Source organism: Nycticebus coucang, chromosome 20 (assembly GCF_027406575.1).
Source record: "Nycticebus coucang isolate mNycCou1 chromosome 20, mNycCou1.pri, whole genome shotgun sequence".
NCBI classification, from domain to species: domain Eukaryota; kingdom Metazoa; phylum Chordata; class Mammalia; order Primates; family Lorisidae; genus Nycticebus; species Nycticebus coucang.
This window is the reverse complement of record NC_069799.1, coordinates 12,899,900-12,919,192: the sequence shown is the minus strand read 5'-3', so window position 1 is coordinate 12,919,192 and position 19,293 is coordinate 12,899,900. Positions and strand designations below refer to the sequence as shown.

Sequence of the window (19,293 nt, the reverse complement as noted above, 5' to 3'; positions counted from 1 at the left end):
CAGGCTGGTCTTGAACTCCTGAGCTCAAGCAATCCACCCATCTCGTCCTCCCAGAGTGCTGGGATCGTAAATGTAAGCCACTGCACCTGGCCGATAAATATGATTTGTAAACTGTTGGTGAAATCTAGATAGGTTGTATTTCATTACTTCATATGCGTCCCTCAAAATCAAGATTCAAATCAAGCTCAGAATCAGAAAATCAATTTCATAGAATAGCAATTATTTTACATATCTGAGAACAAATTACTTAATTTTCATTGGGGTATCAGAAAACTTATGGAGAGGCTGGGCACATTGGCTCACACCTGTAATCCTAGCACTCTGGGAGGCCAACTGAATAAACAGAAACATACCTAATGTTCAAGGATAACAATATAATATACAGTTAAGATATCAATGTAACAACATGCTACAAAAACTGATTACAAGTCCTCTCTGGTGTGTTAAAATAACAAAATAGAAGGCAATAAGCCTGAAATGGTCTCTATTGCCCTGGGTTCCTATCTAATAATACCAACATCTAATTCAAATGCATTTTTTGTAAATTACTAACTTAGACACAAAATTTAGGCTTCACCAACCATAAACCACCAGTTAACTGCTTATTACATAACCAGAAACTAGCCACCTGGATGATCCAATAAAGCAACTACATAACTATGACAAATTACTGAATTTGGTTTGCTTCCTCTTGTGCCTTGTAAAAGCCTTTCCTGGCTGGTGCGGTGGTAATCCTAGTACTTTAATCTTAGCACTCTAGGAGGTCGAGGCAGGTGGATGGCTTGAGCTCAGGAGTTCTACACCAGACTGAGCAAGGGCAACACAGTATCTCTAAAAAATACTAGGCAGGCCCAGTGTAGTGGCTCATGCCTGTAATCCTAGCACTCTGGGAAGGCCAACGTAGGTGGATCCCTTGAGCTTAGGAGTTCGAGATCAGCCCGAACAAGAGTCAGACCCCATCTCTACTAAAAAGAGAAAATCTGACTGGGCATCGTGGCAGGCCACCTACAATTCTAGCTATGTAGTAGGCTCAGGCAAGAGGATTTCTCAAGCCCAAGAGTTTGAGGTTACTGTGAGCTATGATGATATCACAACACTCTACCCAGGGTTACAGAGTTAGACTCTGTCTCAAAAAAAATTTTTGTTTAAGATGATGACTTTTCTGTTTGTATCACAATTTATTTCTTTAAAAACAGATGACTAAAAGAGATGCAGTTATAAGACATCTCCCTCCAAATTACCTGCAAATCACTAAAATGTTCCTCTTACACAAAGAAAATATAGATTCATTGATAAATACATGATGAAATTAAGATTATTCCCATGACTACTCACCTAGACAAGACAAAACAACCAAAGCCAAAAGAAGAAATATACAAGATAAGCCATGAACAAAGTTTGAATTATATTTATAGATAAACATATGTAATTTAATTGTGATGGACCTATAGCTGATTCATATTTGAATTAAACCCTATGTGGGCTTAAATCATATATACAATGTTACAAATTCTTATTAAAAATTGTAAGTAGGTAAAACCAAAAACAAAAAATTAATGTCAAGAAGCAACTGCCCCTAAAAATCAGTTACATGGCAATGAAAAACAATAAGAAACATTTGCCCATCTGGGCGCAGTGGCTCACGCCTATAATCCTCATACTCTGGGAGGCCAAGGTGGGTAAATCGTTTGAACTCATGAGTTCGAGACCAGCCTGAGCAAGAGTAAGACCCCGTCTCGACTAAAAATAGAAAAAATGAGGCAAGAGGATTGCTTGAGCCCAGGAGTTGGAGGTTGCTGTGGGCTATGACACCATGGCACTCTACCCAGGGCAACAGCTTGAGACTCTGTCTTCCCCTCTAAAAAAAAAAAAAAGAAGAAACATTTACCCATAAAATTGTGTATGCAAAATTGATATATTAAAAATTTTTTTTCTAGGTAACTACAATGTTCAACTGTGACAGTGTACCTACAGTAAGCAGGAATTTTGAATCACTGGTATGCAGTGTATGGCAATAAAATTTCATAGAAAATAAATTACAATGTTTAATAAAATCCTCTAATGAGAAAATTTTAATAAGTAAGCCGTGTGTTTGGTCAAACCCTGGGGCCTCAGAATCCTTGGAAAGGTGTGCCAAGTGAGGCCAACACAGGTGTCAGCAGACTCAGACCCTCAGCAATCACTGCACCATCCCTGTGTCTTACTAATGTGGGGTGGTGAGCACTATTCCCCTGATGCTCATTACCAATTGTGGGTGCCCCACTCACGAGATCCCATGCCCAGACCTATCTGTGCTGTGTTAGGAAAGCACCCGGATACAAATTACCAGTTTCATTATGAAGAACCCATGGGACATTCTACTCCCTTTGTGGCTTGTCTCAAAATGGCTAGTGCCAGTGGGCCTCCATCTAGTGCAGGGGTCCTCAAACTTTTTAAACAGGGGGCCAGTCCACTGTCCCTCAGACCATTGGAGGGCCAGACTATGAACAAATTCCTATGCACACTGCACATATCTTATTTTGAAGTAAAAAAACAAAATGGGAATAAATACAATCACACTGCCTAATGTGGCCTGTGGGCCATAGTTTGAAGACCCCTGATAGTGGAACAGATCCACCCAGGATTTGGTGGAGGTTTTCTGGTGCTCACATCCCCTAGCAATTCCCAATGCAGGCTCTGCTCCTGGGTAACCACATTCACTTTCACCTGCTTTCCCTGCTGGCTCCTCTCTCTTGTTCTCTTTTCTGCTCCTAGTGTCCTACTCTGTCATTCTGTGCCTTTACAATGCTGTTTATGAGCTGGACTACCCAGTTACTGGTAGCTGATTGCACTTCTCAACTTTCCCAGGAGAGGCTGGTGAGAAGATGCCTCTAGTCAGCCATCTGGAAGTACTCTCTACGCAAAATAATCTACAGATTTAATTCATTCCACAACAAACTACCAATGGCATATTCCACAGATCTGAGGAAAAATATTCTATGCTTTTTTGTGAAACCAGAGAAGAGCCCAAATAGCCAAAGCACTCATTAGCAATAAGAAGAAAGCTAGAGGTCCGGGCATGGTGGCTCATGCCTATATTCCCAGCACTCTGGGAGGCCAAGGCAGGTAGATTGCTTGAGCTCAGGAGTTTGAGACCAGCCTGAGCAAGAGGGAGATGATGTCTCTAAAAAATAGCCAGGCATTGTGGTGGGTGCTTGTAGTCCCAGCTACTTGGGAGGCTGAGGCAAGAGAATCACTTGACTCCAAGAATTTGAGGTTGCTGTGAGCTATGAAGCCATAGCGCTCAACTCCAGGGCAACTGACACTCTGTCTAAAAAAATAGAAACAAAGCTAGAGGCATCACATTATCAGATGTCAAATTATACTAAAAGGCCATAGTAACCAAAACAGCAACAAAGCAAATTAACAACCTACAGAATGGGAAAAAGAACATTTCCAATCTATACTTCCAATAAAGGTCTATGTCTAGAATTTCAACAAACTTCATTAAAAAGTGTCAAAAGGCCTGACACAGTGGTTCACACCTGTAATCCTAGCACTTTGGGAGCCAAGGCGGGTGGATTGCCTGAGCTCATGAGTTCGGCACTAGCCTGAGCAAGAGTGAGACCCCCATCTCTTAAAAAACTAGAGAAAACTAGCCAGGCATTGTCATGGATGCCTATAATCCCAGCTACTCAGGAGGCTCAGGCAAGAGGATCACTTGAGCCCAGGAGTTTGAGGTTGCTGTGAGCTATGACGCCATGGCACTCTACCCAAAGGGACAAAATGAGACTCTGTCTCAAAAAAATAACATGCTACAAAGCTATAGTAATCAAAAATAAATAAATAAATATGGCAAAAGACATGAACAGAAGTTTTTTGAAAGAAGCATATGGCTAACAAACATACTTTTAAAATCCTCATCATCACTAATTATGAAATGAAAATTAAACCATGGAAATGAAAATTAAAACCATGAAGTTATATCACCTTACTCTTGTTAGAATGTATTTTATTAAAAAGTTCCAAAAAACATAGATGCTGGCATGGATGCAGAGAGGAAGAATGTTTATACACGCTTGTTGGGACTGAAAATTTGTACAACCCCTGTGGAAAAAAGTATAGTGCTTTCACAAAGAACTGAAAATAGACTTACCATTCAATTCAGCAATCTCAGTACTGAGTATATACCCAAAGAAAGTCTTTCTATCAAAAAGACACACCCACTCAAGTGTTTATGGCAGCACAATTCACAATTGTAAAGATTTTAAATCAGAGAGACAGAGTAAGATGGAACTCTAAAGACAGCTTCTTTGCAGCCCTGTGTAATGAGATTGGGGATAAAAGACTCTAGGCACCTCTGGCTTGTGGGCTCTGCCCAGAAACATCCCTTCAGGGGCACAGGGAAGCAGCAGGAGAGTTCAGGAACCCAAAAAGGAGAATGGAAGCAGTGAAGAAGCGGCAAGTACTAGCATGCAGGTGGAGGCTGGCTGTAGACAGAGAAGGCCTGCCCAGTTGTTTGTTTTTGGATCTGGGGACTTGGTTGAATTACATTGGGAAAGCTTAGGAGAGTGAATGAGTGTTTTGAGCAACATCCAGGAGCCAGGACTGAGCAACCAGGTGGAGCAAAGCTTTCATCATTCAGCTACAGGCCCAGAGCAGCCATTGTTGGAAAGCAGCCTGGCAGGTCCGGCCTTCAAGGTCCTAGTGTGAGGTTGGTTCTGATGCACCTGAAAAGCAGGGCACACACTTCTGCAGAGATTGGGGTGACACGATTTCCTGGGAAAGCCACTGCATGGCCAAGGAACACATTTTGAAAAGGCCAGGAGGTGTCTATTAAGCAGATTAGGGAGAGCTCCAGGCTCCAAACCCTGCGGGGATTAAGGGGATAGAGGTCAGAAACATGGGACCAGGTCTCCTCAACAAGATGGAGGCTTCCAGTTTCCATCTTATACAGTTGTATCAGTTTGAAGTTGCTATGAGCTGTGATGCCACAGCACTCTACCAAGGGTGACATTGTGAGACTATCTCAAAAATAAAATAAAATAAACGCAGAAAAAGCATTTGAAAAAATTCAGCATCGTTTTCTAACAAGAATACTTAAGAAAATATGCATAGGTGGCACATTTCTTAAGCTGATTGAAGCCATCTATGACAAACCCACAGTTAACATCATACTGGAGTAAAACTGAAAGCTTTTCTCCTTAGAACTGGAACCAGATAAGGATGTCCACTATCACCACTATTACTCAACATTGTGTTAGAAGTTGGAAGTTCTAGCCAATGCAATCAGGCAAGAAAAGGATATAAAGGGCAAAGTTGCTGATGATATGAGCTTTTACTTAGAAACCCCCAGAGACTCAACTACAAAACTCTTGGAAGTGATCAGGAAAAACAGTAATGTCTCAGAATATAAAATCAATCTCCACAAATCAGTACCCTTTGTATATGCCAATAATAGCCAAGTTGACAAGCAAATCAAGGACACAATTCCCTTCACAGAAATATCAAAGAAAATAAAATACTTAAGAATATACCTAACAAAAGAGGTGAAGGATCTTTTCAAAGAGAATTATAAAATCCTAAGAAAAGAAATTACAGAAGACACTAATAAATGGAAGAACATACCATTCTGTTGGCTGGGAAGAATCAACATCGTCAAAATGTCTATTCTACCCCAAACAATCTACAGATTCAATGCAATAATCACTATTAAAATACCAACATCATATTTTGAATAACTGGAAAAAATAGTACTTAATTTTGTATGCAACCAGAAAAAAAAAAAAAAAACATATGGCTAAGACTATTCTTAGTAATAAAAGCTGGAGGTATCACCCTACCAGATTTCAGGCTATATTAGAAGTCCACAGTAATATAAACAGCATGATATTAGCACAAAAATAGAGACATAGGCATATGGAAGAGAATAGAAAACCAAGAGATGAAACCAGTCTCTAGTTATCATCTGATCTTTGATAAACCAAACAAAAGCATACAGTGGGGAAAGAATCCCTATTCAATAAATGGTGCTGGGAGAACTGGATAGCCACATGTTAAAAGACTGAAACTCAACCCACACCTTTCACCACTTACAAAAATTGACTCATGATGGATAAAACACTTAAATCTAAAACACAAAATGATAAAAATCTTAGAAGAAAGCATGGGAAAAACTCTTGATGATGTTGGACTGGAGAAAGACTTCAGTGGCCATCACAATAACAACAAAAATTAACAAATGGGACTTAATTAAGGTGAAAAGCTTCTGCCCAGCCAAGGACACAAGTAAAGCAAAAAAACAACATACCTGGGAAAAGATATTTCCCAGGTATGAATATGACAAAGGGTTGATAAATAGAATCTACACAGAATTCAAATTAATCAACAACAACAACAACAAAAAAAAAAAAAACCCCAAAACAGTAAAATAGCCCATCTACCACTGGGCAAGAGATGTGAAAAGAACCTTCTCTAATGGAAGACAGATGAATGGCTAATAAACATTTGAAGAAATGCTCAACATCCCTGATCATCAGAGAAATGCAAATCAAAACCACCCTGAGACATTTTACTTAATCCCAGTGAGAACAGCCACATTGCCAAGCCTCAAAGCTCAAGATGCTGGTGTGGATATGGAGAGAGGGTAACACTTTTACACTGCTGATGGGACTACACCTACAACCTTTTTGGAAGAAAGTATAGAGAATCCTCAAAAAAGTCAAATTAGACCTCCCATTTGATCCATCCCATTGCTAGGCATCTATGCAGAAGAAAAAACAATCCTTTTATCGTAAGGACATTTGCACTAGACTGTTTATCACAACTCAATTTACAATTGCCAAAATGTGGAAATAATCTAAGTGCCCACCATGCCAGGAATGGATTAACAAACTGTGGTATATGTATACCATGGAATATTATTCACCCTTTAAAAAAGATGAAGACTGTGGCTCAGTGAGTAAGGCGCCAGCCCCATATACCGAGGGTGGCGGGTTCAAACCCAGCCGCGGCTGAACTGCAACCAAAAAATAGCTGGGCGTTGTGGTGGGCGCCTGTAATCCCAGCTGCTTGGGAGGCTGAGGCAGGAGAATCACGGAAGCCCAAGAGCTAGAGGTTGCTGTGAGTCCTGTGTACATCATGGCACTCTACTGAAGGCGGTAAGGTGAGACTCTGTCTCTACAAAAAAAAAAGATGAAGACTTCACATCTTTTGTATTAACCTGGATTGAGCTGGAACACATTCTTCTTAGTAAAGCACCACAAGAATGGAGAAGAAAGAATCCAATATACTCAATTCTAATGTGAAGGCAGTAGATGATCTAATATAAAATGGAGAGTAAGGGAATGAGGGAGTAGGGAGAAAGGAGGAGGAAGGGGAATGGGGGGGGTCACAGTGTAAGGCACACCTCATGGGGACAGGACATAATTATAAGAGGGACTTTGCCGGGCTGTCCGGCAGGTCCAGAATAGGGGAGAGTAGGGCCAGCTGACTCTGTCCCCGGGACTGAGCGGGATGGTGAGCGTCGGTGGCCCGAACAGGAACACACGGACCCAGGAGTCTGTCGAAGCAGGAACTCAACTTTATTGCGCCAAGCAGCCGCTTATATAGGGCATGGGAAAGGGGCGGGGAAAGGAGGTGGGGGATGAGGTACGTGAAATGGTGTGATGGGTGGTATAACAGGGTTGGGCCAATGGCATGGTACCACGGAGTCTGTCAAAGCAGGAACTCAACTTTATTGCCAAGCAGCCGCTTATGTAGGGCGTGGGGAATGAGGTATGTGAAATGGTGTGATGGGTGCTATAACAGGGTTGGGCCAATGCCATGATACCACATTGGCTGTATCTAGGTAGAGGCAGTTTCAGGCCTTGCTGAGTCATTGCTATGCGGAAGTAGCTCAATGAATCTACTAGTCAAGCTTGGGAAGTTGCACTAGGCCTCAGGCACATGGCAGGGTGCAACAGGACTTTACCTAACAAATGCAACCAGTGTATCCTAATTCTTTGTGCCCTGAATGAATCCCCAATAATTTTTTTAAAAATCTCAAATTGCTAGGTGTGATGGCTCACACCTGTAATCCCAGCACTTGGGAGGCTGAGGTAGGTGGATTGCCTGAGCTCACAAGTTTGAGACCAGCCTGAGCAAGAGCAAGACTCTGTCTGTAAAAAAATAGCTATGCATTGTGGTGGGCACATGTAATCCCAGATACTTTGGCGGTTGAGGCAAGAGTTTTAGGTTGCTGTGAGCTAAGATGCCATAGCACTCTACTGAGGGTGACCAAATGAAACTCTGTCTCAAAAAATAAAAATAAATAATTTAAAAAACGTCAAATCGACCCAGGAGCCCATCAGCTCATAAGTGGATTAATAAAATGTGGTTTATGTATACAGTGGAACAGGATGTGTTTGCTATAGGAGGTGTGCTGTACACTATTCAGCCATAAAATGAACAAACTAATGCCTTTTCCACCGATTTGGAGACCATTACCCTTTTTTATATATGATTAATATGTATTTACTTGCAAAAGTAAAACTTTTCTTTTGAAATGTTAGTACACAGGCTCAGCACCCGAAGCTCAGTGATTAGGACGCCGGCCACATACACAGAGGCAAGCAGGTTTGAACCCAGCCCAAGCCTGCTAAACAACAACGACAAATGCAACAAAAACATAGCCAGGTGTTGTGGTGGGTGCCTGTAGTCCCAGCTACTTGGGAGGCTGAAGCAAGAGAATCACCTAAGCCCAAGAGTTTGAGGTTGCTGTGAACTATGACAGCACAGCACTCTACAGAGGGTGACATAGTGAAACTCTGTCTCAAAAAAAAAAAAAAGGAAAAAGTAAAATGTTAGTACATAGTTGAGTTTTAAAGTGCTGATACAGCAGAAGTAAACTGATAATTTTTTACAAATTATCAGACTTCCCATCTTGTCAGTTGCCAGCATGGGCTAATGCTTCATGAACCCACAGGGCCCACTTGAGGCCAGGAAGTCACCAGGAGGCTCTTCTCTCCAGTGAGAACCATGCTCATTGAGCTCAGGTAGAGCTGAATAATGCATCCATGGCTCTAGAAGTAGATCTGCATTTTCTTGTTAACAGGGCCCATGGGGTGGTTGTCTGTTCAGCAGTCAGGCTCAGTATGATGCTAGACACAGAGGATTTGCAGGCTTCATTGAATCACCTTGAGGATTAAAGATATGATGATTCACAGATGAAGAAATTTTATAGATGAAATACCAGGCCATTTCCCCCCCACCCCCAGAGATCTTTTTATTGATCTCATGAAGGTAACCTAATTCCTCAAGGCTGTCTGGGCGTATCTGAAAATATGCCACTGTAGTCAAAGCCTTGGTAAATAGTGTTCTACTGTTTCACATTTCTGGGAAGCCATGAATTGTTAAACAGAAGAAAAACAGTTTTCTTGTCTTTTTAAGTTAATTTGATATCATAGACAAATATGTGTTGAGTTCAAGGCAGCTGACTGCATCCTAAAATGCTAGGGTACCAGACAGCTTCATGGGTGCTTGATTCCAGGAGTGCTCTTGGTTGAAAAATGACCAGACACCCAAAGTAAAGTAACCATGAAACAAAGTTTATTTAGGAAGATAAAGAAAAGTTTACGGAGTAAGAATGTTTAGAAGTCAGGATGTGTGGTTAGGACGTCAGCCATATGCACCAGGGCTGGTGGTTTCTATCTCAGCCCAGGCCTGCTAAGCAAGTAAACAAAATAGCCGGGCGTTGTGGCAGGCGCCTGTAGTCCCAGCTACTAGGGAGGCTGAAGCAAGAGAATCGCTTGAGCCCAAGAGTTTGAGGTTGCTGTGAGCTGTGATCCCACAACACTCTACCAAGGGCAACACAGTGAGACTCTGTCTCAAAACAAAAAGAAAGAAAACAGGATGTGTTTGCTATAGACAGTGAACAGACCTCCATTGCCAGGGCAAGCAGGCAAAGAGATCAGTGACTATTATTCTAAGTGGAATACCTTAAGAGTGGAAAAAGAAACATTACATGTTTTTGCTAATAAATTGGAGATAACTAATGAGCAGACACATGCATAGAAGACTAAAAGTCCTTAGAAATCTAACAAGGTGATGGGGAAAACGGGTGGGCCCAAAGCCCCCTTAATTGATACAATAACATTATGCAGGTGAGGGGCACAATTAAAGCCCTGACTCAAGCCATGTAACAAAATTATTTGTACCCCTTTAATATTTTGAAGTAAAAAAAATTTTTTTTTCTAGAATTAGGTTTCTAGAATTACCTCTAATCCAACACCTCAAAAGAAGATGGATGTCAAGATAAAATATTTTAAAATTTTCTTTTCTGGGCAGCGCCTGTGGCTCAAAGAGGTAGAGCGCCGGTCCCGTATGCTGAAGGTGGTGGGTTCAAATCCAGACCGGGCCAAAAAATAAATAAATAAATAAAATGAAATAAAATTTTCTTTTCTATACCAGGAAATCCCCAAGTTTTCCTTGAAGGCAAGGATTAGAAACTCATTAATAAAAAATCAAAAAATTTCCAAAAAGACTTTACAAAGAAAAATGGAAGTTTTCGTGTGAAGTAGCTATATGTACTGAAGTGATTCTCACCCAGGGAGACCAGGTTTCTGTAGTTCTCTAAAATCACGTTTCTATACAAATTCTGCTGACCAGGATCCAAGCATTTGAATACCTCCAGAGAAAAGTCTACACCCATGGCGGCTCCTGTGGCTCAAAGGAGTAGGGCACTGGCCCCATGTGCCAGAGGTGGCGGTGTGAAACCCAGCCCCGGCCAAAAACTGCAAAAAATAAAAGTCTACACCCACATCCTTGAATGGGGCCATGGGCAAAGTTTTTAATTTGCCTGCAAGTGAACAGAATGAACAGAAGAGGTTCTAATTTATATAACTGACTGAAATTATCAAATGAGATACTTTTTAACACAGAAATATTCTAACATATTTTCTAACTCCAAGGACAGAGCATGGCATGTTCATAAAACAAGTATACAAGCTATATTTTTGTGGATGATACAGTATGAAATTAATCAACATAGGCACATATGCTTATGTTTGTATCATATAGGATAGGTCATGACTATTTCTTATATATTGAAGTCATACTAAGAAACCTCTGAAAATTTCTTAAGGTATAAATTATATATTTTTTAATTTTTATTTTAGATTAACGTAAGGGTACAAACACTTAGGTAATAATGTCAACTGCAACAAAAAATGGCCGGGCGTTGTGGTGGGCACCTGCAGTCCCAGCTACTTGAGAGGGTGAGGTAGAAGAATCACTTAAGCCCAAGAGCTTGAGGTTGCTGTGAGCTGTGACGCCACAGCACTCTACCGAAGGCAACATAGTAAGACTGTCTCAAAAAAAAAAAAAAAAAAAAAAATGAAATAGCTAAGGTAGATACCAGTCAGACCAATAAGCATAAGATGTCAAAGCACCCATTTCCTATACTAGATAAATCAACACAGGAGAACAGTCATGTCTGCACTGTGTAATGTTTTATAACTTTTTCCCTGTAACATTTTCTGTACACTAGAGTCACGGCCGCACTGCCATACTGTGACAGTATCTGGGAACCTAGAGTCAGGGCCGCACTGCCATACTGTGACAGTATCTGGCCCCCAAGACCTTCACTCACATGGCTGTTATTAACACTGAGTATTTCATGCCTTCTCTCTACTGCACATTCCCAGATACCTAGAGGCTCCACCCTGCTGGGGGCCACCTATTCCACAGTTACAGGAAAAAAAAAAAGGTAACCATTAGAACAATACTGTCCAATCACTAAAATGTTTAGGTACTCAGAAATGAGTTTCGATTAGAGAAGTCATTCCATTATGTTACCTAATAATTCTTGGACAAATTAAGATAGTGTAATATTCATGGCATGGTTACATTTTATTTATTGTACAGTCATCAAAAAATTGTAAACTGGGTCAGCGCCTATAGCTCAGAGGCTAAGGCACCGGCCACATACACCGGGGGTGGCGGGTTCAAACCCAGTCCAGGCCTGCTAAGCAACAATGACAACTACAACAAAAAAATAATCAGGCATTGTGGCGGGCGCCTGTAGTTTCAGCTACCTGGGAGGCTGAGGCAAGAAAGAGTTTGAGGGTACTGTGAGCTGTCACTCTTAGTAGAGTGACGCTGGGCACTCTACCAAGGGCAACATAATGAAACTTTGTCTGAAAAAAAAAAATTATAAACTATTCAGTTGTATTAATCAATACAAATGCCTCAACCCATAGCATAAATAGTGCATTTTGAAATTCACTACGTTTTCTAGTAACAAGCAGCCAGAAAGCATTATTTTTTTGTCTAACACAGTAATCTTAGAGTTAAGATTTAATTGAAAAATGAGGCTAACTAATGAACATTAAGGTGAATATTTATCTAGCCTTTCAAACAAGTTATATTCACTTTCCTTTAGTGTCTGTAATGTTTTTATTTTGGGCTGGGTGCCCATAGCTTAGCGGTTAGGTCACCGGCTGGCCACATGCACCAGGGCTGGGGGGTTCGAACACAGCCCCAGCCTGCTAAACAAACAAAAAATAGCCAGCCACTGTGGCAGGCGCCAGTAGTCTCATCTACTAGGGAGGTTGCTATTAGCTATGAAGCCACAGCACTCCACCGAGGGTGACTCTGTCTCAAAAAAAAAAAATTAAGTTTTTATTTTGATATCAAATAACATTCAAGACTTTTATGTCCTCTATCACATCAAATAATGCTAAGGATTTTTGTTTTATCTACTATAAGGATTTACCAATTTTTAACCAACTGGCCATGTTTTTCCCATACAGGGAACAACTGGCAAAATGATTTATGTTGACAATTTAGAATTTTCTTACCCTAATATAGCAGGAAAATGCCCTGAATACATATTGTATACTTATATGCATCAATGTTTTACAATTTAAGCACAAAATTCATCTTTCTTTAGATTTTTTTGTTGTTGCAGGTTTTGGCTGGGGCCAGGTTTGAACCTGCCACCTCAAGTATATGGGGCCGGCGCCCTACTCCTTAAACCACAGGCGCCACCCACTTTCTTTAGATTTTTATGTATTTTAAATTCGCTATTCAACCTTCAAAGAATAAATGTCATCAGTCATATTCATCTAGTATTTAATAGCCTCTAATAGGTCTTATGGAGAAACTAGAGATTCCATATTTTCTTACAAAAACTAGGGACTAAAATACAGAAATCAAGTAATTTGAGAACTGAATTACATCAATAATACTTGCTTTTAAAAAAATTTTTTGAAGTTCTAGGCAGCTCCTGTGGCTCAGTGGGTAAGGCACTGGCCCCATATACCAAGAGTGGCAGGTTCAAACCTGGCCTAGCCAAATTGCAACCAAAAAATAGCCAGGGGCAGCACCTATGGCTCAGTGAGTAGGGCGCTGGTCCCATATGCCAAGGGTGGTGAGTTCAAACCCAACCCTGGCCAAACTGCAACCAAAAAAAAAAAAAAAAAAAAAAAAAATTTACTGAAAAAATAGCCAGGCATTGTGGCAGGCACCTGTAGTCCCAGCTACTCCAGAGGCTGAGGCAAGAGAATCACCTAAGCCCAGGAGTTGGAGGTTACTGTAAGCTGTGACGCAACAGCACTCTACCAAGGGCAATAAAGTGAGACTCTGTCTCTACCAAAAAAAAAAAAAAAAAAAAAAAAATGAAAAAAGAAAAAAAAATTAAAGTTCTATCTATTCAAAATGCATACAGAATAGATTATACCTGTTCAAACTTCGATGTTGTTGCTCTTTTAAAAAATACACTCAAATAAATTATCTAATTGCTTTGACTGCATAATTTTCTACAATATATACACTGGGTTAGTGTAAAATCTGAAAGTATGCTTTAGTTTTTACTTATGTGAATTACCTGATGCACACAGACGTATGTTATTATCCTATACTTCCCCATATTTATTACACCATAAAGTTTATTTTCTTATGAACTCTATGACATATAATTTGTATAGAGGGTTACAAAATGTGCACAGGTTTTAAGAAAGGAAAAAATTATTAAAATTGTAATACTCAATATATACCAGTAACTATTGTTATCTTGTATCTCTTGTAGTTGTGGAAATGAAATGTGACTTGTGTATTACAATTTTAATAGTTTGTTCCTACCTTTTTTCCCCTCTTTTTTTGGAGAAAGTTTGTCACCCTGGGTAAAGTACCCAGGAGTCATAGCTCACAGGAGCCTCAAACTCTTGGGCTTGAGCAATCCTCTTACATCAGACTCCCAAGTACCTGAGACTACAGTTGCCTGCCATGACACTTGGATAATTTTTCTATTTTTATTTATTTTGTTTTTTGTAGAGACAGAGTCTCACTTTATTGCCCTCACTAGAGGACCATGGCATCACACTACTCACAGCAACCTCCAACTCCTGGGCTTAGCTGATTCTCTTGCCTCAGCCTCCCGAGTAGCTGGACTAAAGGTGCCCACCACAATGCCCAGCTAAATTTTTCTATTTTTAATAGAGACAGGGTCTCACTTTTGCTGAGGCTGATCTCAAACTCCTGAGTTCAAATAATCCATTTCCCTCAGCCTCAGATAGTGCCAGGATTACAGGTATGAGCCACCATGCCCTGCCTTTTTCTCCTCTCTTAAAATGTACATACATTTTCTGACACACTCTGTATTTTAGGTAAAAGGGTTTTGACAAATATTACATCTATATCGTTTTTGTACTAGGAATTCTTTTTGTCTTTTTCTTTGAGACAGTTTCACTATGTTGCCCTGGATAGAGTGCCATGGCGTCACAGCTCACAGCAACCTCAAACTCTTGGACTTAAGCGATTCTCTTGCCTCAGCCTGCCAAGTAGCTGGGACTATAGGCACCCGCCACAGCATTTGGCTATTTCTTGTTGCAGTTGTCATTGTTGTTTAGCTGGCCCGGGCTAGGCTTGAACCTGCCAGCATTGGTGCATGTGGCTGGCACCATAACCACTGTGCCGCAGACACCAAGCCTGTATGAATTCTTAGATGTCAAGCAAGGTGTGCAATATAGTAAAAGGTTTTGTCAAATTCTTTCCATTAGTAGGGTTTCTCTTCAGTATCAATTATTTTCATGTTTTTGAAGGTCTGAAGCCTAGGCATATGATCTGAGACAGTCTTTACATTTGCAGGGCTTCACTCTAATATAATATTTTTGATGTTTTCTATGGTTTGAAGACTGAGCAAAGGATTTACAACACTCATAACATTTGTAGGTTTTCACTCCATTATCAGTTCTCTGATGCTGAGTAGGGTATGGACTAAAGGGATTTGCCACATTTTTTAGATTTGTACGGGTTTCACTCTGTTATGATTTTTCTGATGCTGAGTAAGCTGTGACCCACGGAAAAAGGCTTTGCCACATTCTTTACATTTGTAGGGTTTCACTCCAGTATGAATTCTCTGATGCCGAGTAAGGTGTGAACCACGGGAAAACACTTTGCCACATTCTTTACATTGGTAGGGTTTCACGCCAGTATGAATTTTCTGATGCCGAGTAAGGTCTGAACTACGGCAAAAGGCCTTACTACATTTTTTACATTTGTAGGGTTTCACTCCAATATGAATTCTCTGATGCTGAGTAAGGTGTGAACCATAGGAAAAGACTTTGCCACATTCTTTACATGTGTAGGGTTTCACTCCAGTATGTATTCTCTGATGCTGAGTAAGGTCTGAACTATAGTAAAAGGCTTTGCCACATATTTTACATTTGTAGGGTTTCACTCCAGTATGAATTTTTTGATGTCGATTAAGGTGTGAACAACTAGAAAAGGCTTTGTCACATTCTTTACATATGTAGGGTTTCACTCCAGTATGAATTTTTTGATGTACAGTAAGATTTGAGGAATGAGTAAATAATTTATTATTTCTTTTACATTTGTATGGTCTTTCTGAAGTATAAATTTTCTGATGTTCTTGAAGCTGTGGACGCTGATTAATGGTTTTGCCACATTCTTTGTATTTGCAAAGATTTTCTTCATTATGGAGTATGTTATGTTTTCTTAGATTAGATGAGTGACTAAAAACTTTCCCACATTTTTTACATATGGATGAGTTTTCTCTAATATGAATTCCCTGATTTTGAGAATGTTCCCCTGAATGTGTAAAATCTTCTACACATTCATTACATTTGTGACAATATCCTTGAATATGGCCATTCTCATTGCTAAAAAACTTTAAACCTTGATTAAAGACTTTCCCACATTTTTTGCCTTTGCATGGGCTCTCTGCATACTGACATTTCTGATGTTTTCTTGAACAAGAGTCTTGGTACAAGGTTTTATCAGGTTCATCACATTGATCATTTCCCTTGTCAATATAAATATCTTGGTAATTATTTAGAGAACATTCCTGGATAATAGACATCAAAGCCTTATTGAATATGTAATGTTCTCCTGAATTATCAATTTCCTGATATTGATTAAGCAATGATGATTGGGTAAAAACCTTACCATATTGATTACAGTCATATATTTTGTCACAAAATGGTATTATATGTTGTTGAAAGAATTCTAAACTTTTTACAAAGGACCCATCAAATTGACCACATGTAGAAATATTCTCTTCAATTGTAAATCTCTGGTCTTCAGATATATTTGACTGAACAGTTAATCCAGCACTACATCCAATAGCTTGGGTTTCTCTGGGGCTTTCCAAAGACTGTGTGTTGCATTCTTTAATATGTAGTGCTGAAAACAAACACAGATATAGTTTAAATGACATGTTGAGTCTACTGAGAACAAAGATAGTAACTTTTATAGCAACAGAAAGATAGCAGAATATATGGAATCTCTGATGGAAGGTTTTACCTTAAGATTAAGCATACTTAAGAGGCAAACCTTCTTAAATAGAAAATACAGAAATCCAGAAAAGACACATCTTCCCAACAGATTAGCAAAGTGTCTAGGATGTTTAGTGAGGTTGTATGGTGCCAAATGTTCCCTGTATAAAGCCATTCCCTAAATGACAGAATAGGTAGCTGTTTTTTATATGACCCAAATCTCAACACATCAAACAAAGCAAGTAATATAGTCAAATGAAAGGACAAAAATAAATATTCAACTGACCCTAAAGAGGTGAAGATCTATAACATATTTTTTTTTTCCTTTTTGAGACAGAATCTCACTATGTCGCCCTGGGTAGAATGTCATGGTGTCACAGCTCACTGCAACCTCAAACTCTTGGGCTTAAGCAATTCTCTTTCTTCAGTCTCCAAAGCAGCTGGGACTATAGGCACCTGCCACAATGGCTGGTGACTTTTTTTGTTGTAGTTGTCATTGTTTAGCAGGCCCAGGCCAGATTCAAACCCAGCAGCCCTAACCACTGGGGACCTAACCACTGAACTTCAGGCACCAAGCCATATAATATAATTTTAAAAGAATTTAAAGTATCTATTTTAAAAAATGCTCTATCAGCTAAATGGGAACACAAACTACTAAATAAGAGGAAGAAAACCATGCATAAAGAAAATAAGATTATTAATAAAAATATTAATATTTCAAAAACAAATATAAAGTATAAAGCTGAGAAATAAAATAACTAAATTTAAAGATCTCTAGGTAGGACTGAGAGCTCATTTGATGTAGCAGAAGAAAAAACAGCAAGCTTAATAATAGGTCCTTTAAAAGGATAGCGAAGACAGCAAAAGGGAAAAAAAAACGAAGAAAAGTGAAGAGAACATAAGGGACTTATTACATTCAATCACAGAAAAATAGTCACTCTAATGAGAGTCCTATAATAATAGAAGAGAAAAAATGGCTGAGAACATTCTAAATTTGAGGGAGAAAATTATGTAAAATTTAACAAAGATCAATCTACTTTAAGAACAACACAGACAGACACAAAACAAGACACGTTATAATCAAAGATTTAAAAGTTACAAACCAAGAAAATCTTAATATCAGCAAGAAAAAAATGTGACACATCATAAAAAAGGCACACTTATACAAGAGCAACACATTTTTTTTTTTTTTTTTCTGGCCAGGGCTGGGTTTGAACCCACCACCTCCGGCATATGGGACCGGTGCCCTACTCCTTGAGCCACAGGCGCCGCCCAAGAGCAACACATTTTTTTTTAACCAAAAAAACTTACAAGCAGCTCAGCACCTGTAGCACAATGGTTACAGCATCAGCCACATACACCAAGGCTGGTGGGTTCGAACCCAGCCGGGCCAGCTAAATAACAATGACAACTGCAACAAAAAAAAGCTGAGCATTGTGGTGGGCGCCTGTAGTCACAACTACTCGGGATTGAGGTTGCTGTGAGCTGTGATGCCATAGCACTCTACTGAGGGCAACTTAGTAAGACTCTGTCTCAAAAAAAAAAAAAAATTCTTACAGGCCCAAAAGGTGTAGGATGATATATTTAAAATATTAAATGACAACTACCAACCAAGAATGCTTTCTGGCAAAATTGCTGTGAGCTATGATGCCACAGAACTCACTCTACTGAGGGGGACATAATGAGACTGTCTCAAAAAAAAAAAAGTCCTAAGAACAAAAACAAGCTTAAAAACTTCATATCCAAAGGATATACCCTACATGAAATGCAAAAGAGTCAGTTCTTCACAATAGAAAGTAAAATATGAACTACACAGGTGAATATGTACAGGTCTACGGTAAAGGTTATTATATGCATGATGTAGTAATCTATGTTATCGTAATGATAATGCATAAAATACATTCAATTCTGCTATAAATATGGAAAGACAAACCCTTAAAATTACAAGAAATTGTGTTAATGGGCACATAATACAAAAAGAAGTAATTCAGGTCATCAATAAAATGCCCTTAGGGGATGTAAAAAGGCAGAAATTTTGTGTGAAATTAATTTTAAGCTTATAATAATCTATCATTTTCAGATGTTTTATGCAAACCATTGTAGCCACAAAGGAAATATCTAACACAGATACAAATCCAATTCTCCTATAGTTTCAAAGAAAAAAGAAAAGGGGTGGCACCTGTGCCTCAGTGAGTAGGGCACTGGCCCCATATACCAAGGGTGGAGGGTTCAAATCTGGCCCGGCCAAACTGCAACAAAAAATAAGCCAGGTGTTATGGCAGGCACCTATTGTCCTAGCTACTTGGGAGGCTAAGGCAAGAGAATCGCCAAAGCCCAAGGGCTGGAGGTTGCTGTGAGCTGTGACGCCACGGTATTCTACTGTGGACAATAAAGTGAGACTCTGTCTCTAAAAAAAAAAAAAGAAAAGAAAAAAGAAAGAAAGAAAAGAAAAAAATTATTAAATATATAATTTAGACACAAAAAGAAATCAGAAAACAAAAAATCTAAATGTGGTACTACAAAGCCCAACAAAATACAG

General features: G+C 39.4%; 1 protein-coding gene and 1 pseudogene across 1 annotated transcript in view; one reads left to right on the top strand and one right to left on the bottom strand.

The window, feature by feature from the left end:
• LOC128572387 (PHD finger protein 6-like) overlaps nt 1-3,582 on the top strand; it is a 283,036-nt pseudogene extending 279,454 nt beyond the window's left edge.
• A 9,882-nt stretch (nt 3,583-13,464) lies between these two features.
• Nucleotides 13,465-19,293, bottom strand: part of LOC128572453 (zinc finger protein 420-like) — a 48,462-nt gene continuing 42,633 nt past the window's right edge. The window contains exon 4 of the mRNA XM_053572515.1: nt 13,465-16,662. Coding sequence (XP_053428490.1) covers nt 15,257-16,662 — 1,406 coding nt within the window. The 3' untranslated portion in view covers nt 13,465-15,256. The remainder of the gene's footprint in view (nt 16,663-19,293) is intronic.